At 41.1% G+C, this 21,366-nt stretch overlaps 3 protein-coding genes across 6 annotated transcripts in view; 1 reads left to right on the top strand and 2 right to left on the bottom strand.

The window, feature by feature from the left end:
• Positions 1-717: 717 nt before the first annotated feature.
• LOC118116328 (lysophosphatidylserine lipase ABHD12) lies at positions 718-5,385 on the top strand. Its single transcript, XM_035167961.2, has 13 exons — positions 718-898; positions 1,059-1,277; positions 2,205-2,307; positions 2,540-2,659; positions 2,834-2,864; positions 2,955-3,000; positions 3,850-3,979; positions 4,083-4,120; positions 4,286-4,365; positions 4,478-4,560; positions 4,677-4,755; positions 4,846-4,979; positions 5,246-5,385. The coding sequence occupies exons 2-13, from the start codon at positions 1,175-1,177 to the stop codon at positions 5,271-5,273; spliced, it is 975 nt and encodes a 324-aa protein (XP_035023852.1). The 5' UTR covers positions 718-898; positions 1,059-1,174; the 3' UTR covers positions 5,274-5,385.
• On the bottom strand, positions 5,382-14,980 carry pygl (phosphorylase, glycogen, liver). The gene is made up of 20 exons (XM_035167960.2): positions 14,547-14,980; positions 13,783-13,884; positions 13,275-13,353; positions 12,891-12,994; positions 12,212-12,343; positions 11,680-11,791; positions 11,329-11,411; positions 11,085-11,222; positions 10,498-10,590; positions 10,226-10,372; positions 9,727-9,890; positions 9,481-9,595; positions 9,169-9,270; positions 8,265-8,412; positions 7,623-7,681; positions 7,373-7,514; positions 6,989-7,196; positions 6,471-6,605; positions 6,266-6,332; positions 5,382-6,092 (listed from the first exon to the last, which is right to left on the bottom strand). Exons 1-20 carry the CDS (start codon positions 14,787-14,789, stop codon positions 5,904-5,906), a joined length of 2,562 nt encoding a protein of 853 aa, XP_035023851.1. The 5' UTR covers positions 14,790-14,980; the 3' UTR covers positions 5,382-5,903.
• An 834-nt stretch (positions 14,981-15,814) lies between these two features.
• trim9 (tripartite motif containing 9) overlaps positions 15,815-21,366 on the bottom strand; it is a 37,465-nt gene continuing 31,913 nt past the window's right edge. For all 4 annotated transcript variants that reach the window (XM_035168642.2, XM_035168640.2, XM_035168641.2 and 1 more), the window contains one exon: positions 15,815-20,454. In XM_035168642.2, the coding sequence (XP_035024533.1) occupies positions 20,377-20,454 (78 nt within the window). In that variant the 3' untranslated portion in view covers positions 15,815-20,376. The remainder of the gene's footprint in view (positions 20,455-21,366) is intronic.

Here is a 21,366-nt window from a genome sequence, read left to right on the forward strand (position 1 = left end):
ACAGTGTCAATGGTACAATGAAAATGGAGAAGAAGGTCAGGTCAGGTCAGCAACAAGAGCAATGTCATGGAGAAGATAGATCAAGAAATAAGAGAGGAAAGTTTAAAGAAAGGGAATTTGGATAAAGCAAAATAATTTAATGTCAAAAAAAAGTCAAATACAATAAGAAAAGACGAGATAAGATGAGATAAGATTAAATAACATAAAACAATGTAAGATAAAAAGGATAAGATAAGGACAAGATGAGATATGATAAGATGAGACTTTACTGATCCCATGTCAGGGAAATTCGCAGCAGATGAGGTAGACAAGAGAATAAAAAATGGAAATAAAAACAAAAAAATGAATAAAAATACAGAATATGTACATAGACTGTGTAGTGTAAGGAAATATTGAAATTGACCTTTCAATATATGCAATATATATGCATACAAATTCACCATAGTATATTAAATAGCAGTATATTGTATATAATCCCTTAATAGTCAAATGTAGGAAGCATGAGTGAAAAAATAATAATAAAAAGGTAAACATGCAAACAGCAATAATATAAAATATAGAATATTAACAGGATTTAATATAGAAAAATCTCACAGAAGTATAATTTAAAACGTGCATGGATGTGTTACTATATTGACTTTAATAGAAAATGTGCTTGAAACGTCTAGTTTGTTGATGTAGAATCAAACTCCAATGCCCACAATGCCTTGCAGGGCCTTGCAGTGCCTTGCAGTGCTTTGCAGCACTATGGCGACAGGCAGCTGGGCGTGTTTTGCTCTATGAAACAGCTCCAAACCGGTAGTACGAGTTTTTTTGTACCCGCTGATAAATCTGGTTTTACCACATTTACCGCGTCTCAACACCGATGGTGGACGACTGCATCTGATAAACAACACAGGTCTGTATTTTTAAAAAACAATATCCCTGCAATACATGTCGTAGTTTTTAATCTGCAGGCACAATCTCTGCATGTCTTCCTGTTTGATTCATTCTAGCAGAGGTGACCCAATAGCAGCAGAGGAGGCTCAGCTGAACGTTGCCCTCTTTTCTCTCTGCAGTGCACAGGCTGGTGTCGTGAGGAAGGACAGTGGTTCTCCCTCGGATCCCCAGTGAAGCAGCACACAGGGACTCAGTGTTTGGACTTGGGTTGCTCAGACCTGGTTCCCCTGCAGATATGAACAGAGCTGTGTGGTTTCTGGTCACTGTCTACGTCTCAGTGCCGGTGATTCTCTACCTGTTCCCCTGTATTCTGGGCCACATCATATTTGCTCACTTGTGTAAGTAATGTGTGTTTCCAGTCCAGAGGGTTTTTTTCCATGTTAGAGCACCACAAGTCAATATTTGTACATTTTAATTTAAAGAAACACACTGTAAAAAGGACCATTGACAGTTGATGTAATATTATATATATATAACACTGTTAAATGCTTTAAGTACAGCCAGAATAATCAGTGTTAATGTGCACTGGATTTCACAAACGATAACTAAATTAATCACATGTATTTAAATAGATAACAATAGATTAGATAAAATCATAAATCATTTTCTGTGAATTATCTACCGGCTTTAACTTGTTTCTCAGCAGCATGACAAAAAAATAAATGCATGGTTTTGAATACATTCAATACCTAATTACCAACCAATTTATAACCTCACACAATGCAACATGATTTGATATGAAAATATGATACGATACAATACGATGTGATATGATACAATAAGATGTGATATGATACAATACACAATACGATACATATTGCGATACTTGATAGGATACACGATGCGATGTGATACTGTACTTTCGGCTTAGTGAAACAGTTCAAGTCAATAGATGATGCCCTTATCATATTATAAATGTGTTTTTTCAAAATTACATTGACATTAATCAAATTTATGCTAAATGCATTGAGTAATGCATTATTTAGACTATTCACACACATATAGAGCAAAAACAAGTTCCTACACAATATATTGTCACATCCCATCTACATTTTGTCATTGTAATCTTTTTTCACGTTGTAAATTAGTAACACAAAATGATCATCCCTCTGTACGACTCCACTGAAAGTGACAAGTGCTGATACCGAAGTATTGCACATGCTGCCGTGTACAATGTGAGACACTAGGATACATTACGATTATTGATTCTCAAAGTGTACAGTATGTAAAAGGATACTGACCTTGTGTGCCATTGTGTTCTGCAGTGAGGTTTCCATTCTCAGCGGATCTTGGCCGACCTGAAGACGTCGTGAACCACACACGCAACTTCTACCTCAACACAGAGGAGGGGATCTCAGTGGGAGTATGGTGGGTCGTTGGTTGATTCCCTTTGTGTCCACTCGAGTGCGCCGGCTCCGGGAAATACCATGAACACGTGCATATTTGGTACAGGTGGCCCCTGAGTGAAGGGGACTGCAATCTACGCATTAGGCAGCACAGGACCACTTGAGAAGCTACTGTATATGTTGAAAGACAAGTGTGTTTGTTCGTGATGCTCAGTCTTTCTCTCCGCTCCCTCTCTATCCAATGCGTCTCACAGGCATACACTCCCTGCCAGCCAATGGGACGACGCCGCGGGGAAAAGCCCCGAGTGGCACCAGGAGACCCTGGGAGATGGCCGTCCTGTTATTATCTATCTCCATGGAAACGCAGGAACCAGGTGGGATGAGAGTGGCGGGGTAGAAACCCTTGAATTGAGCCTAATAGAGTCTAGTGGGTATTACTCGAGCCCCTGGGTTCACCCACAGGCACAATGCACACAAGGATTTGTAGGTTAGAGTCTGAAAGCCAGTTGTTTGTTTGTACTCATTACTCTCTAATGTGATCTGTGCAGGGCGATGAAACACAGAGTAGCACTGGTGAAGGTAACGTTTTTATGTTTTACAACAAATTTTCAGCTTTGGTGGTTTTGACGTCAAAGCTTTAAGATTAAAATTAGATTTTTCTTTTTGCAGATCTTAAGTGAAGCCGGGTATCACATCTTATCTTTAGACTACAGAGGTAAGATGCTTGTTGTTGTTTTTGGCATCCTGGAGACATTCAACCTTCTTTAATGCCTCAAAATACACACGTTGGTTTAAGAACATGATTCTTCAGGATGGATATTGCTTGTAAATATGATTTTAAACTTATGACATGTTTCAGAAGTCAGCTACAAAAACAGTGCATCACTTAGAGGTGGAAGGCCTCATCTGTAAAACATGGTTAAATACAGACTGTGATTGTTGTTCACACACAAACACACACACACACACACATATATATATTTATGTATATTTGTTGTAGAATAGCTTGTAAAAATTATAGAACATTAAATATTTCCTAATTTGGAGTAAAAACAATGCTTTGTCATCATTTGGCCCAGTGGAAGTAAAGCATCAACAATTAAAGTCCCTATATTTAGTTTTTACAAGAATACAAATGTGTAATAATACAATATAATATAGTATAATGTAATTTAGTTATAAGCAGATATAAGGACATTATGAAGGTTTATTAATAAAACGTATTCGTAAGCAGGTATTACTCCTATTTCAATGATTATGATTATGTTTTATTTTATATATCATGTGTTTTACTATATTAATCATTTATTTTTCATTTATACAGCAGCTTCCATTTACAGGTGTGCAGAGGAGAAGTGTTAGTTTTACATTGATAAACACTTAAATCAATGCTTGTATTAAATGTTTGTGTTTCTTATGAATGCTGATCAGAGGAACTTCAAATCATTTTACCTGTAAAGCCAATGTGAACACAACAGATCAGAGTATATGATGGGCTGTTATTCTAGTGTCAGTTTCCTGGATGCGATCCCAGTTCTGAGGCTGTACCTTGTGTGTTCTCGAGGTTATGGAGACTCCAGTGGGGAGCCAAGTGAAGCCGGAATGACCCGTGACGCCCTCTACCTGTACCAGTGGGTAAAGACACAGAACAGAGGGAGTCTCGTCTGTATTTGGGGACACTCGCTCGGCTCCGGGTCAGTTTCAGACACCTTAACCATTAATCATGACACTAGAAGACATGACTGCAGAAACATTTGATCAGACCACTTTAAAAACATGTTTCTTTTGTTGTTGCAGTGTGGCAACTAATGCTGCGGTGAAACTACAAGAGCAAGGTGAGTTAAAGTCTTTAAAGGCCCTTCACAATCACAGTATTACGTATTATGACTGATTATCATTCTTCTTAGGGCTTTGTTAAAGACTGTGTTTGATTGGCCTCGCTCTCCTGGTGGCTTTGCATCTACTGTTCAATAAGTATTTCTTCTTCCTTCTTGGTTTAGGTTCTGCTGCTGATGCTTTGATCCTTGAGGGTCCATTCACGAGAATTGGAGACGTCGTGGTCACTCATCCGGTCGCTAAGGTGAGACCAGATGTTACATTCTACAGGAAAACATTTTAGTAAACTGACCGATTTTAACCTTTAACATCAACTGTTTGTTGTTTTCTTTAAATTGTACCATTGCTTCTTCCAGATGTACACGTTCCTTCCAGGGTTTGAGAGCTTGCTGTGGAGCATACTTGAAACTAACGACCTAGTGTTTGCAAATGATCAAAAGTAAGTGTACTCAAATACTCAAATTTCATGATAAAATGTTTATATCATAGCTTCTGTGGTGCATAATATGGATTTGTTTAACATGTTTAATGTGTTTATCCTCCGTCTCTACACAGTTTAAAGGTCCTGACCAGTCCTCTTCTTATACTGCACTCAGAGGACGACAACATTGTACCTTATCACATGGGTCAGAAGGTGCAGTGTCATCTCTTTTTAGATCCTCTCCCACTGGGTGGTGTTGTTGCCTCTTTGCTGAACTACTGCACATTTTCTTTCTGTCTGCAGCTGCACCAGATCTCACTCCAGACTCAGAAAGAACAAAACACGGATGTTCACGTTGAAATGGTCTCCTACAGCGCGCACCTCGGATTCTCCCACAGCAGCATCTACTTAGATCCTAATCTGTCCAAAGTGGTTAGGTGGGTTTTAAAATTGATAATTGATATATAAGTTTTTATATGTGATTTCCGTCTGTGCTGTAGGCCGTATTAATTACTTTCGCCAAGGAAGTTATGTTTTCATTCCCGTCCGTTTTATTTGAAGATTTTTTGAACAAGTAACAATCCAGATCTCGTGAATTTAAAAATGGTTTTATTAGGTGACTGTTGGGCCTTGGTGGAGGTATTTGCTCTACTCAGTCATTATTATGTGTTTTAATGTATTATTCCATCTTATTGTGTTGCAGGGAATTTCTACAGAAGCTGATTCAGTAGTAGCGGCTCGAGGAAAGTGTGTTTTTTGTCGTTGTGTTGCTTCTGTGCATCTTTTTCTTTTGCGAAAAGTGGAAAAACCTGAAATGAAATGAAATAAAAGCACTTAAGTTGACATCACACAGAAAGTTTTTTTATTTCAACACTGGGAAGAAATACTGTTGATCACAAATGAAGTAGGTTTGTGTCTTAATCTCAAGTTATACTGATAGAGAAATAAATCCTGTAATTTTTTTTTCAGTCAGTTACATTCAGCATAAACCTGTAGGAATGACATTAGAAATTCAGTTGAGTCGGCTGTTCTGTGACTGACGTCCTACTGAATTCCTGAAGTGCAGAAACCCCCCCCCCACGTCCTGTGCACCAGGAATTTTAAATATGAGCAAGTGATTTGTAAATATTTGACCCTGCTCTTCACTGACTGCGTGTGTTGAAGGACTGTAACAGACGAGTCTCAATGCAAGTGCCTGGAATCAGGTGCTTTGAAAATGACGTGTTCAGAAAACAAAACTAGGTGCTGAGGTGATTTCTGAAACAACCTCTAGAAAAGCTCAGCGACGTGTGACTGGAAGGCGAAAGGCACAGAAGAACAGTTTATAAACATTACAGCTGCCGTTCCGTTGGGAAGCAGCTTCACATTTTCTTCAGAGCTCTGGCCGTTTCTTCGATGGCCTCCCGCGGCTCGTTTGGTGCCGGGATCTTCAGGTCGGTCGGCTCGACGCCCCACACCTCGGTCGCGTACTCCGCGATGGTTCTGTCGCTGGAGAACTTTCCCGTGGCTGCGATGTTCCTGATCACCATCTTCGTCCACTCCTTCGGATTCTTTAAGAGAAAGATAAAACATTTAAAGTTATGGCCGCTTCTGTAATAGACAGAGTTTCTATCAACGAGGGGAAAAGACAAGACAACAAAAAAGGAGCTGGACAGACGAACATAAATCCAGAGAAATGTTTGCGAATACGACTTGATCCACGTCCATCTGAGGCGAATGTTACCTGATAGAGCAGGCTGACCTTCTCTTGACATTTCATATAGTCGTCAAAGTCTGCAAACACTTTGAAACTGGAGAGGGAGACAGAGGGAGAATAAATCTGTCAAATCTGACACCATGAATTCAAAAACCCTAAAAACAAATGTGCAGAAGTGGAGCATCAATCGTTTGAAGATCAAAATCTACCACGAGACAGGAGCGTTGCTCACCGGTCATATTTGAAGAGCATGTTGGTGAGCTCTTTGAAAAGCTCTGGATTTTGGGGGCAGAAGAATCCACCTGTGATCTGGTCCATCACTTGTTTCAGCTCAGGGTTCCTCTTGTAGTACGTCATCGCGTCATAGCTGACAAAGAACAAATGAAAGGTAGATTCAAAACTTACTAACTTTATCGTCATTCAGAAAGAATCAAATTAAAGTTGGATCCAGCTCAGGAATATAATTTAAGATGCTGTTTCCTGAGTAGGTATAAAAGGAAAGTAAAAAAATATATAAATAGAAAAAGTAACAGTATAAATAGATAAGTATTACACAATTAGAATCCTGCACACAACTGAATTAAATTCCACATATTGAATAAACAGATAAATAAGCATGTAACAAACATTGAATTATTGCATAGGTCTAAAGGGAAACAGTCTCATAGTCAGAGGGACATATGATGTAGTGTAGCTCAAACATTGCAAATAAAGCTCTAGATATTAACCCTTGTAAAGAGAAGCCTTTACCCCTCTTTCTCCAGCGCAGCCACGTCCTCCACCCTCATGCCGAAGATGAACAGGTTCTCCTCTCCGGCCTCCTCGGCCATCTCCACGTTGGCTCCGTCCATGGTGCCGATGGTCAGAGCTCCGTTCAGCATGAACTTCATGTTCCCAGTTCCTGAGGCCTCGGTGCCGGCAGTGGAGATCTGCTGGGACAGATCTGTGGCAGGTATCACTGAGAAAAAAAACACAGACCGCCATTAGAACTTAAGAAGAAAGTATAGGTCAATTAACTTTGGTGAATAATCCTTTTGATTTGAGGAAGATGTGTTTTCTTTCACATATTCATTGATTTTCTAAAGAAAAATATGCTGAAGGTGCTGGTGTTAAATTGAGTCTTCTGCGTCGTACCTTTCTCTGCCAGCGACACCCTGTAGTTCTCCAGGTAGATGACCTTCAGCTTGTTTCCCACCAGGGGGTCGTTGTTCACCACATTGGCCACTGAGGTGATCAGCTTGATGATCATTTTTGCCATGTGATACCCTGGAGCCGCCTGTAGAGAGCGACAGAGGATGACTTACTGTTAGAACAGTTCTACTCGACTCTTTGTCTTTTCTCGGTGATTCATTGTTTGACATGTTTGCTCTGGCAGAGCTGGTACCTTTCCACCGATGATCACCGTTCGTGGTACGAAAAGAGCTTTGGGTTTTTTTCTGATGCCTTAGAAACAAAACACAGGGAACAAACTCATTATGAGAGATGCAGTTTCAACAAAAAACTAAATACTACACCTGCACTCAGGTCTCTGAATTTAGGAGGTCAACACAACAACATGTTTACATAGACTGTAAATAAAGTTGGATTTTTTTCAAAAATGGTTTCTGTAATTTAAGGTTTGTTTTTTATTAGTTCTTTAATGCTTTAAAACTGGGGATGAAACACGTCGTACGTCTTAATTTACAGTTCATGGATTTTCATGATGATCCTTATAAAACAGTTTCCTAATGGAGGTCTGGCAGATCATCATTAGCAACACACCCACTTATCCTTTGCAGGTGAAGGAGGATCTGCAGCCTGTATCTCAGACAATTCAGTAAACTGCAGATAAAACTGCTCTCAAGTTTTTCCCAGCCTGATGACTTCATGGAAAATTCCTACACTGGGTTGACGTTGCAGATGCAGGTGATTCTCAGCGTTTGTTTGATTCTCAGACGGGTGGGGCCTCTTCCACATCCGGACACGTCAGACTGTGTCATGTCACTACTCACTTCATCAGAATCAGGCCCATGAAGAGTTCACTTACGGTTGTACATGGCGATGATGTGCAGGCAGTTGAGGAGCTGCCGCTTGTACTCGTGGATTCTCTTCACGTGGACGTCGAACATGGAGGACGGGTTTATTTTCACCCTGTACTCTTTCTCCAGGTACTGAGCGAATTTCGCCTTGTTGTCCTGTGAGAAAATCAGAAAGGCATGACGAAGGGGGTCATAGATGACTAAAGTCGTTGAAGTTGCTGAATCAGAGGTGGCAGCCTGTCCGGACAGGTGCACGAGTGTGAAGCAGTAAAATGTGATCATGCAAACAACAATTTAAACACACTTCAATGTCTCTGCCTGCTCAGACATGCAGAGGAAATAAACACGTCAGAGTGTTTGACAATCGCTGGTTTTATGGTGCAACAGGAAATTTAGAACAAACTGCCCATGTATGGCAACATAAACCAGTCGGTTGTGTATTATGAGTTCTGGGACAAATAATATCCTATGGGAGGCTTAATCTTAGCAAATTATCAGTTCAGGTAAACTATGTCATGTCAGATAAAATCTCTAAATTCTCTAAGCTGCCTGTGTAGAGAACAAATACATCAATTCTGGAACAACAGAGATAGTTGCAGGAATTTGGACAAGTTGTGACATCCTCTGTTCTCAGGAGGAAAGAACACAGGAACCTCAGTGAGTCAGGAGTGAGGACACAAGTGCATTTAACAGAATCATAGGAGGGTTTGACTCATTCTGCAGAAAACGTTTAGTTTATATATTAGTATATAATATATATATATATATGCAAAAACACACTTGAATGTATTGGAATGAAAGTTAAGTAGGAATATTAACCCCCACGACAAGTGCTTCAAAACTGAACTTAAGTACGATACTCGAGTAAATGTACTTGATTATCCCCCCCCCTCCCTTAGTCTGGACTCGTACCTGTTTCACTTTGGAGACGTCGCGGATGAAGGCAGCGTCGTCGACAAAGTCCTTGAGCCTCTGCAGCTGACTGAGGTCCTTGACATAATCCTCCCCGACGACCTGAAACAGACAGCGTGCAAAACAAACTGACTGACTGCACTCATATATATTTTAAACCACAGGCTGGTAGAGATTTAGGAGACGAGGCTCTGCCAAGAATCGACCAAGCGACAGCTGGGGGAATATATCGCCGAGGACTCTGGGTCTTAACCACCAAACTGTCTCTTGGCACTTGATCATTTATCAGTTGCTGTGGCAGTTTGAACAAACCTCAGCGATGAGCTCGGCCAGTCCGGGGTTGCAGAGCAGCAGCCAGCGTCTGGGAGTGATGCCGTTGGTTTTGTTTTGAAACTTGCCGGGCTCCATTTCATGGAAATCACGAAACCTGCAGAAAATGAGAAATGTTGTTGAGCGAAGTTGGAACAAAATGATAGAAGCACTGATATTGTTCATACAGGATCTGGATCAAGTGGTTCAATGAGAACAGGATGTGTTATAAAGCTGCAGAAAACTTACACTTCAGTCTTGATGATGTTGGAGTGTATCTCAGCGACTCCGTTGACAGCGTGTGAGCCCACGATGCACAGGTGAGCCATGTTCACCCTCTTGCAGCCGTCTTCCTCAATCAGAGACATCTTCCTCAGTTTTTCCACGTCTTTAGGATACAGAGTTGCGATTCTCTGCAGACGCAAAGAAAAAGACACAACTTAAGGCGATTCATACATAATTGACGAGGTTAGTCGACAGCAGGCCTTGGTATCTTCTTTTTCTGATTGCAAACATTAAGACTCTTTTCATCAGTTTGTGATTACATCTAGTTTCACGGTTACAAAGAAAACATTTGAAATTGAAGAAATGGAGACTGACAGCTGGATGAATGTTAATGGAAAAGGTCATATCAGCTTTATGTGGTGTCAGGATCCATCTTCCTCTTCCTCCTCCTCGAGTTTCAAAATAAAAACACATTTCACTACAACTACAAATACGTCTTTCTGTCTATGAGGGTGGTACGTACGTCGAGGTGGGCCTGGTTGATCTGGTAGATGATCTGCAGGTGTCTGGGCAGCAGCGTCTCCAGCAGCTGGACGGGCCATCGCTCCAGAGCCTCGGGGAGGACCGTGTGGTTGGTGTAGGCGAAGGTGCGTCTGGTCAGATCCCAGGCCTGCAGAGCCGGGGACGGAGTCAAAAATCTTAATCCTTAACTTGCTTGACATGTATATGATTTCTTGATTTATAGCAGGAAATATAAATAAACATTTTAATGTGCAGAATCTGACTCGGACCCACCGTGTCCCAGTCAATCTTCTCAATGTCCACAAAGATTCTCATCAGCTCGGGGATGGCCATGGCTGGATGAGTGTCATTCAGCTGGACGGCGACCTGGAGACATATATAAAAGTACAAACGTTAAAGGTCAAAACAGTTAAGTCTGTTAAATATCATGAACATTGTGTTGATTCTTCTATGATGACCACAGTGAAATTATTAGTATTATTAAAGATCCAGCTGTGAAACACTGACAGGATAAACTTGAGAGTGCAAATGTTTAATATAAATCATTGTATTATATCCTCAGGGCTTCTCTCTAAGCAGGGATTTCTCTCCACGTTACGTCTGCTGGTGCTTTAACAGGCAAATAATCCATTTTACAAAGCAGTGCAAACATTGCAGGATCTTTATGGTGATTATCTCTTCAGCTCTTCTCTCAGATCTCGGCTCTGCTTCACTTATCTCTTGACTGCAAACATTACAAGTCGGAGGCTCCTTAACTCGGGAAGAAGAAAACTGTAACGATCGTGTTGAAAGTTAAGAAATGAAATGAAGTAGGATGACTCACTTCCACTGAAGCAGACACCTCTTCAAGGGAAACTTACTTTTTCTGGGAAGCTGCTGAAGGACGTGCGAGCAGGTGTTCCTTTCTTCGTGGTCTTGAAGCGGCGGATGATGTCTTGGAGCGTCGCGGCCACGACAAAATATTCCTGCTTCAGACGAAGTTCTTTTCCTTCAAAGAACTGAAACAAACAGATGAGGCCCCAGAGATGTTAAAGACTTTGATCTTAGTACAATAGGAGTTTGACGTTGTGTCCAAAACCACAGAAAAACAAACGTTGGACTTACATTGTCGTTGGGGTAAAGCACACGGGAGATGTTCTCTGCCAGATTTCTGTCCAGCACAGCCTCGATGTAATCTCCAACATTGACTGCAGACAATTCAATGCATTTTAGTTACACTCATAACACAGCATTTACATATTATACATGACAGTACTCGCGATTTAAAGTCAAATCTAAACTCTGCGGGAGAAATTACTGCATTTGAGTTATTTGGCAACAGGTAACTTGTGGCTTGTTGCAAGTTGCAGCAGTTGTTGCTGCGGTTTCCATCTTTCTTGCAAAGTTTCTGTTGAAATCTGTTTTGCAAGAAAAGTTTAGTTTTTTTTAAAACATGAAACTGTCGTCAGGACTCACAGTCTCTCAGGTTGAAGTCATTGGGGGCGCGAGCGGACCAAAGCCTCATGGTGTTCACCGTGTTGTTCATGTAGCCGGGGATGGGCGTGTCGTACGGCATCGCCAAGACCACCTGCACGGACAAAAGTAGAAAACGTCTGAGTCAGCTGCACAGTGAAGGTGGATATCGTAGGAAGACTGAGATTAAAAATGGATGTACCTCCAATGAGGTTATATTTTCCCCTCTGACCTTTTGTCTGTTGGATGGTTTATTTGTAAACAGGATGGATGCATCCAAATCAGGGGGCAGATTTGTTTCCACTTTCTTTCACATTCAGATTGGGCATTTTTCATAATTTCCACAAATTTCCCAGGGAATAATCCATAGATCTTGATGAATAAAATCATTGCAATATGGTGCAGCTTGATTTTAAGTAGACTGTTAGGCCTTGTATGTACTGTACTGAGTGCCATTCGAGTTTTAAAGTGAGAGTCAGGATCATGTGGTTTCAAATTCTCAGTTTTACCTGATCAACAGTTCAGCATCATTTACCTGACTGTCGACCCACTTGGGGCCATCTTTCGTCTCCTCCACTCGTCCATAGAAGTGAACCGGCAGCATGTACTCAGGACGCGCCTTCTCCCAGGGGTTTCCATATCTCAGCCAATCATCGGCCTCCTCCACCTACGTTAAAATCAGTCGGGGGGCAAAGACTAAAAGCTTTAATGTGACCCTGATGGTAATGTTGAGGCAGAAAAGGTTGAGCAACACTGATCCTGGTCCGTGTTCAGAGGTGCATGTTTACACTGAGGGTCTGAACTGCAAATAAGCAGCAGAAATCAAAAGGGCAAAAGCCTTTAGTTTTGGAATCCGCTTATCGCAGGACTGTTTATTTTGTTTTTCTTTTTAAAAAACCGACCTCCGTCAGATTCTAACAGGAGCTCGCACCACTTCAGGGGCACTTAAGAGACCTGAGGGAAGTCACAGTTAATGATTAGCCTGTGATGTAGTCTGACCCAATTCATGTCCACACTCTACTCTGACTCACAACGGCAAGAACACAGGTCAAGAGGAGAATCCTGGATTTCAAAGTAAAAGATAAGACCAGATTTATGAAGTCTAAAGAGAAACATTGACATTTGAGTCTGAATCCTCAATCTTTATCTTACCAAATAAAGTTAGAGGATTGTATTTGGAAAGTTACAGACAAGCTTGTAGAAAACAAGCATACCTGCCAGCCGTCTCTTATCTTCTGGTTAAAGATTCCATATTCGTATCGAATGCCGTAACCGTACGCGGCAAGACCCAAGGTGGCCATGGAGTCCAAGAAACACGCTGTAGTGCAGGACAGACATTCACAATCAGACATAAAATCAAAATTTAAACTTCATAGTGTTGAATTGATAAACTAAGAGTCAGTTAATGGAGATGGAAGTTCAGTGTTGCAACATGTCTGTGGTGGCCAGTTGCTTCACATGTTCAGTGAGCTCACAGAGGTATTTGGAGGTAACTGCTAAAATAATAATGGGGTATGGTTGTAATGGACATCGAAATGTTTTCTATCTTCTCTTGCAACTTCCTCTTCCTCTTCCTCTCCATTTCCACAGCCTTTTACCTGCCAGTCTGCCCAGACCTCCGTTCCCGAGACCAGCGTCCTCCTCCATCTCCTCCAGCTCCTCCATGTCCAGGCCGAGCTGCAGCAGAGACGGCAACATAGAGATTCAAGATTCAAGATTCAAGAGATTCAAGATTCAAGAGTTTATTGTCATATGCACAACGATTACATTAAGCAGTCGCTTGCAATGAAATGTTTGGGTCACAGGCTCTCTTATAGCAATGCTCAGAATATTACAAGCAGAAAAATATCGAGTAAAATAAGATAAAATAGAATATCAAAATTTAAAATAGAAAATAAAATATATATATATATAAAATATATATATACACCTAAAAAAAAAAGAAAAACAATAGTGCAAGTATGCAATAGTGCAAAATCCCACTGCCACATTTTCAGGAAAAGTCAAGGGTGTATCAGAAACACCTCAATGATTATTGTATTTCAACATGTAGAGGAAGTGTTAGAGGTTGTTGAAGCCTCTGTTTGGTGTAAGTTCCAGTCTGACCTGGTAGATTGCTTCATCGCAGGCGTTCTGCAGCCCCAGGTTGATCATGGTGTTTTGCAGCGTCCTGCCCATGTAGAACTCCAGAGACAGATAATACACCCTCTGCACGGAAAGAAACAAAAGACAGACTGAAGAAAACACATATTTCTATACTTTATACAACTTTAATACATTTATCTGCTTCGGTTGATTATGTCACGAGGGGCTGAAATGTGCAGTGAGCACACGAAACTGGAACAAGCTAACTTTTTCCTGCACAAAATAGCTGCGTACACATGATGCAATGACCCACGAACACTGGGCTGTTTGGAAAGTCTTATGCAACGGGAAAAAAACATTGCACACAACCTACTTCCCATTAAAAAGGTAAATGTGACACACTAGAAAACTTGATGGATAGAAGAAGCCTGTCTGCATAGAGTGAATAGAGAGATAGAGCTGAGCAATAAGAATATGACTAATTATCATCAATAACAACACAACAAAAGTTCAATATATTTGGATATGATACTTGTGACTAGTGATGAGGAATAAAACCTCAGATTTGTAAAGTGCTGTCTGCTCAGAAAGAGGAATTTAAAATCACAACTTCCACTAAACCTTCAGAAATTAGTATTTAAACTTAAAATAAATCAAAATGTGACATTTATCGTGATAATTATCGACATCTGCTGGTATAAACATTTTGAAGTGTGACAACCTGTGGAACGTGTTTTTCCAGCACAGTTGTTTAGTTCAGACACTGAGTTTTGTTTGTATTTTACCTTTGGATCTGCCTCATAATAAAACTGCTGTGTCCGGATCCATCTCCCCACCAGGTGGTCTCTCACAGTGTGGGCCAGGGCAAAGTAGTAGTCCCTGGGGTTGGCTATGTTCCTGTCTTTGACCAGGGTGAAGTGCAGGTGTCGGTTGAAGCCCTTCTTCAGCTCGGCCACGTTCTCCACCCCCACGATGCCCCTGATGCTGATCTGCTTGCGCTTCTCCTGGTCGGTGAGAGGTGTCGCCATGCTGGGGAGGCAGGTTGGGGTACTCCCTGGTCGAGCTGGAGGTGACTGCCCTGTACTGGAGGTGAAGTTCAACGGGAACACGGAGGTGCCTTGTCCCGCAGCAGTCTCCGCCCTGTGCTGCCTGTCATTGGTGAGGACCGGGGGGAGGGTGTTTCCCTGCCAGGCCTCTGCTGAGCTGCAGGAAGTCAACACAGACACCAGTGTGTGGAAGCTGGTACATTTGTGTGAAACTCATTATGCAAACTGAAGACACAGTGTTACAGAGTGTTTACAGACTGAGAGGTGGATTGAGCTGCATCTGGTGAATCATCCCCACCTGGTGGCAGCAGCCTCACACGGAGGAGGAAGGACTGAATCAGCAAAACAGAGAGAGAGAGAGAGACTCCATGTTTCCCAAATCCAGCCCAAATCTGTTTGTTTCGTTTACTATACTCCATCTTTTACTGGTGATGTCCTATATCGTCAGTATGTGATTTCTCTGCCATCCCTCTATCCCTTATGAGAGAGAGAGATGGAGCATGTGTGTGTGCAGGTTATCATTTCATTCAGAGGCCCAGATGGAGACATCTTCACCCAAAACATCGTGATGTCGAACTAGTGCTGTGGTCAGTTTTCACATTGAACTACTGGGATTATAAATAAGTATCATAATATAGAGAGTGTCCAGATGACCTATATACACACAGACTCAAGGCTGGAATGATCCACTGAGATGCCTCTACTAAATACAGATTTTGGATAATAAAAAAAAAACATTATGTCTTTATTATATTAGTTATGATCGAGAGAGATGACCGGAAATGTTACGAGAGAGATGTTTCAAAAGAAAAGTCGCCTAGATCATCTGTGTCTTGACACATACTCGTCAGATATTATATTTGTCAACGATCACTAAGCAGAGCACTGTGACGCTTGATGTTTTTATGTTGATTAGTGTATATTTATTTATTGCAATTTGCTGTTGCAGAAATAAAATGTTAAAGCATTCAAGGACAAATCTGATAAATAGTCCAGGCAACATTAGACCTTGTTGACACCTATTTATTGAATATTCACACATACAGAAAACACAGAGCCGCATATTATACTTCAAATCATAATAATAGCAGTAATATGGTCATGATAGACATATAATTATAACAATCATAGTAATCATAGGGTGTTAAAATAAAAGCAGTAACAATGTTCATTTTATACTCGTAAAATTCTCCATAGACATATTTCAGTTTCACTGTAACTAATAATATTAAGTGATGACATTCCACCTCAGATCAGACAGGGCAAAAAGAAATAACTTTGGAGTTAAATGAGGTTATAATGCAAGTTACACACACACTCGTTCACACTCCGTCACACACACACACACACGTATGTACATTTGGAGATATAACACCCAGTGTCGCCCAGCGACTGTGTGTAGGTTTACAGTAATTCATAAAAGTTTGACGAGGCTGTATGAGACTTTAAATCTTCCCCGGGTCTGTTTTAATATCACTAAAGTGTGTTTGGCTGGTTTAGAAATGATAACTGTTACAATCACACACTTTGTTAAATGCCAGCACCCTCATGTGTTCAGTGCAGAAACACACACATCTGTCATTTTTCAATTAAAGAAGTTCACAGTTTCACAGAGAGATTGCGTTAAAAATATTTACCTTATGTTAAAAATGAACAAAGAAAGTGTGTGTATCATCTCATACTGGACATATGGACCTTAAATAAACTTTTGCTTGATTATGTCATGTTTGTTTATTTGTCCTGGATTCTGCGGTTGTGTAATATTGTGATAATGGCTGCACTCGTCTGCATGACTGCTGATCGGGCTCTTTTTGCTGTGTGCGTTTTATAATTACGGTCGGACAAAAGGCTTACCTTGAAAAAAACTTCCAATTAAATGTTGCATAAGTGGAAGCTTGAATTCAGCCTTGCACCAAAGGCTGTGCAACTTGCTGAAAGCTGCAGTGGCTCAGTTTAGTTCTTCGTTGTATAAGCACACATGCAAATATCACAGGTTTACAGTGTGCAGCCATTTTAGCAGCTTTGTGGTGCAATCCGTGTGAATCAGCAGAAGAGAAAAAAGAGGAATTTAAAAAGGGAAACCAAACACACCTTGACCTATACCTGACTGTAATGACCCCGTTGATACAGTGGTTTATACACATCCATAGCAAACATGTTGAAATTTGCCCTTTTATGATAGAAAAAATGTGCAGCAGCATTTGAAGTCAGGCATCACAGATGTTAGGGTTGACTCTGCTGAAGTAATGAATCTAGTTTGTAGCAAAGTTTCCTAAATTATTTGGGTATTGAAGAAGGGGAAAGGCACAGTCATGAAGCTCTAACACATGATAGCACCTTCTGTAAATGCTAGACATGTACTGTAGGTTCCAGGGCTACGATGCTAGAGGAAACTTTTTTTATGCATCTTTTTAACGGGCAACAGTTCCCTCAGACTGACTCCTGAACATTTTAACTTAAAGGTTCAGTGTGTAGAATTTAGTGACATCTAGTGGTGAAGTTGCATGTTGCAGCTGAACACCCCTCACCTCACCTCACCTCACCCTCCCCTTCCAAACATGGAAGAGAACCTGTGGTAGCCTTCAGTTGTCATAAAAACTCAAAAGGTGTTAAGGGACTAATGTAAAAAACATGGCGGCCTCTGTAGAGAGGACTCGCTCCAGATGTAAATATAAAGTACTTCAATATAAAGGCCCCATACAATTCGTACAATTTAGATGAAACACACTAGTGAAAACATCACAAGTACTATTTCATATTCAATTTGTGTCAATAGATCCCTTTCACCTAAATCTTACACACTGGACCTTTAAACACTGATTTGAGCCATGCTAATGCTAGCTGTGTGGCAATAACGGTGGCAGCAGTGATGAGGCTGCTCCACCACTTTGGTCAAGTCTTATCTTTAGAACGACTGGATGCGTTACTAAGAAATTTTGGATGATCCGTCAGCTAAAAACTAAAAACTTTGGAATCCTCAGATTTTGAGTCTAGCGCCATCATGGGTTTAAGAGTTTGGTTTTTAGTAACATGTCTTGACAACGACTAAATTGACTTCTCCTCGACCCTTGACTGTTCCTATGGCGCCACCACCAGGTCAGAGCTAACAAGTCCTTGTTAGACCACAATATTTATGTGATGGACTAAAACGTTATACAGACATTCATGGCAAATTAATCCTCATGACTTTGGTGATCCTCTGAGTTTCCCTCTAGCGCCACCATGAGGTTTACATTTGTGTTTTGGAGTAAAATATTCTAAAAACTATTCGATGAAATTTGGCAACATATATTCACATCCTCCTACATCCTAAGGATTAATTGTACAAACTTGTATGATCCTATTTATCAGCACAACAGAATGTCATTGTGAGGGTGAATGTTGCTATGCTAGCATTAGCATTTAGCTTAAAGTACCACTTTGCCCCAGTACACACCCTCACTGAGCTGCTAGCATGGTGAGCTAGGAACACAGTAAACATTATAATGAACCTGCTTTATATGTTAGCATTAGCATTTAGCTTAAAGTAAGTATTTGGCTGTGCCTGAGTACAGCCTCACTGAGCTGCTAGCATGGTTGAGCCAAGATGGTGAACATAGTAAACATTATAATGGAACCTGCTATTTATTTGCAGATTGGCAGTATGAGCATGTTACCATGTTAGCATTAGCATTTAGCGTACAGTAGGCCTACCGCCGGGCCTGGGATCAGCCCCACTGAGAAGCTAGCATGGTGAGCTAGGATGGTGAACATGGTAAACAATATAATGTACCTGCCGTTAATGTTAGCATTAGCATTTAGCTTAAAGTAGGCCTAGCGCTGTGCCTGGGTTCAGCCCCACTGAGCTGCTAGCATGGCTTCATAGCAAGAAATTCCTGCTTGTCTCACATTGTTGCCAGTTGAGGAGACTTTTGCCCAAAGAGTGATCACACACAAAAAAATCCCCCCCGCGTCGTCACTTGTTGCTTTTGTAGGACACAAACCGGTTCCCATGGAAACCTCTTCATTATCAGAACAACCTTACAAACTACGTTTTTTTTAAAGCGACAAAAAGATTCTCTCTGTAGTAACTCGACATCAAATAAAGGAACAATCGGGAATTCCCATCGAAAAACACCAATAACTTATTGAGCTGTACACCTCTTTGCAATATATCATTTCAATATCAATATTATAAAACTAGCAGGATTCAGTCACCCACAGTAAAAAAAAGAACGAAACGAGCTGCTGTAGCACCTTATTCAAACAGCGTCATCATCTTTATCACCTCAGCGAACACAATGTCCTGCTTCCATGAGACATCAAACCAAAAAAATCCCTCCCGGACGAAGGCCTCGCTTCCAGAATCCTTTTACACACCAATGTTTTTTATGTTTTTCTTTACAGACGATACAGATTCACACGAGCTAAGCCACTAAAGAAAAAGCGTCTCATTTACACGGACGAGGGTACGACGGTGACGCGGCTGAGAGTCGGGCTATTGCTCTCGTCCAGGTATCAAATGGCTGCAGCATCGATGTCTCCACCCGCCCACACGCCATCACACACCTTTACACCGACACGCAGAGGAGACGACCCATCATGCTCGCTCTGGTGTGGTCGTTTGGTGAAGATGACCGATGGCGGGAGATGCTGTGTCTGTACGTGTGTGCTTTTGAAAAGGGGGTGAGGAACAAATGTACTGAACTAAAAGTTATTGGTACGACATCATAAACAACCTCCTCCCTTTAAAGGGGATGCTCAACAATTTAGGAAACGTTCACTTGCACCACTGTAAAAATAAACGTGAAGCTGCAGCAGGCAGGGGCTTAGTTTAGCTTAGCATGAATTTGGGAATTTGAAAATATATACGGTGGCCGAGAGAGCTCAACGCACTGCAAATTTGTTTTCCTAACTTGCACGTGTATTTTTCTATTTGCATGTGTTTTCTGAATTTGAGCTCTCTTGGCCACCGTAGAAATGGCTAGCTCTGTCCAAAGGTGTCTGTCCTTACCTGCACCTAACACATAACGCTTTAGTAAGTGACCTTTAGCGGTAGAGGTATTTCTGAACTTTGGACATACAGTCTAGCTATTTCCAATCTTTGTGCTAAGCTAATCTTAACTGGCCTGCTAGCTGCAGGTATATATTTATCGTAGAGACATGAAAGTGGTATAAACGTTCTCATCTAACTCTCAAAGCAAATTAGCATTTTTCACCCCAAATTTCTCCTTTAACCACATTTTATAATAAATGTACACAAATTATAACAATTCGGATCCATCAGTTTGATTATTTCTCAACAGGATTTCACCTTCTTCATCCATCTGTATCATATTAAAATATAACGTACAGGTGGCACAGCACCATCCGTTGTGACAGTATTCTGCGGATGGTCCGTGTGTCCAAGGTTCAGGCATGATAAAGGCATGGCTCAGTGCTGGATGGGGCCTGTTACAGAGAGTCACGGGGTCAGTCGGTCAGAGGGACGAGAGGAGGAGGAGGAGGAGGAGGAAGAGGAGGGTGGAATTATAGTTATTGACTGGCGGAGGGACCCCTGGGTAAACATGGGGAGGGTGGTGGTGCGCCTTTAGCACACGGAGCCATTCGGATCCACCTCCCCGGGGGTGTAGAAATCAGGGATGGGTAGACCAGTGTGCAGCGTGACCTGCGGGAAAAAACACATTTACATACAAATATATGGGTTAATGAATCATGGTTAAAAATGTTTAATGTATTTCTCTGCCTGCAGGTGGAGCTGTGGAGCTGTGGAGCTGTTTCCTCGGTGAGTGTTTTTGTCTCGGGGGCAGTTTGCTTTCATCACCCAGAAACGGTGCTTAATATGGGAAAAGTGCCCGAGAGCAATATGAAATTCAAAGCTGCTAACTGTTGTTAGGTCTTTGAAGCTTCCTCTTTCAAGGTTTAATCCTCCGAGCCCATATTTGTAAAACTTGCAAAAGCATTTCTAATGCATAATTACTGTACTTATGCTACTTTATTGATCTATAAGTAAAAGGCACTGTTTTTGCTTGCGGCATCAATCAGGGCTCGGAGAGTGTTTTGTACAAGGAGCCAGGGTTCGCTATAAAAGTGCTCCAGGGTTTTTTTTCATGTTGATCAGTTATGATAAATTAACCCGGACAGTTATTAGATATGGTTTGTGTGACAATGTAAAATATAGAAAATACTCTATTGCAAATAGTTTTTCTAAAGAATGCAGCAACGTTCTATTAAACTGACGTAGTTTATGTGGTCACATTTTTTACATCTAACGTTTTAGATTCTGCACAATACAGTAATCTCTCAAAGAAGTTCAGTTTTCTCATAGTTGGGAGAAATACTCAGCCTTTGCAAAGATATGTGTGATATCCTTCAGAAATAAACTGGGGCATTTATCAGGCTGAACACGTCTAACAAAAGATGCTAATGAGTGGAATTATGGGATAGATGCTCCACTGCTGCTGCTGCTGCTTTGATTAACACTCTTTTTCAAAATCCGTTGCCTGAAACTTTGTGGAAATGTAGAACTTCATCATTATTCCTTTAGCTTTACAATAGTGTAAGTTTGAATATAACCGGG

The sequence above is a fragment of the Hippoglossus stenolepis genome, chromosome 10 (genome assembly GCF_022539355.2).
Source record: "Hippoglossus stenolepis isolate QCI-W04-F060 chromosome 10, HSTE1.2, whole genome shotgun sequence".
Lineage (NCBI taxonomy): Eukaryota > Metazoa > Chordata > Actinopteri > Pleuronectiformes > Pleuronectidae > Hippoglossus > Hippoglossus stenolepis.

Coding starts and splice junctions, on each gene's coding strand:
- LOC118116328 (XM_035167961.2), top strand. CDS start 1,175: ATGAACAGAGCTGTGTGGTTTCTGGTCACTGTCTACGTCTCAGTGCCG. Junction 4,366..4,477: donor TCACTCATCCGGTCGCTAAG/GTGAGACCAGAT, acceptor TGCTTCTTCCAG/ATGTACACGTTCCTTCCAGG. Junction 4,980..5,245: donor AATCTGTCCAAAGTGGTTAG/GTGGGTTTTAAA, acceptor ATTGTGTTGCAG/GGAATTTCTACAGAAGCTGA.
- pygl (XM_035167960.2), bottom strand. CDS start 14,789: ATGGCGACACCTCTCACCGACCAGGAGAAGCGCAAGCAGATCAGCATC. Junction 12,995..13,274: donor AGGTCTGGGCAGACTGGCAG/GTAAAAGGCTGT, acceptor CCTGCACTACAG/CGTGTTTCTTGGACTCCATG. Junction 9,596..9,726: donor AACATCATCAAGACTGAAGT/GTAAGTTTTCTG, acceptor CATTTTCTGCAG/GTTTCGTGATTTCCATGAAA.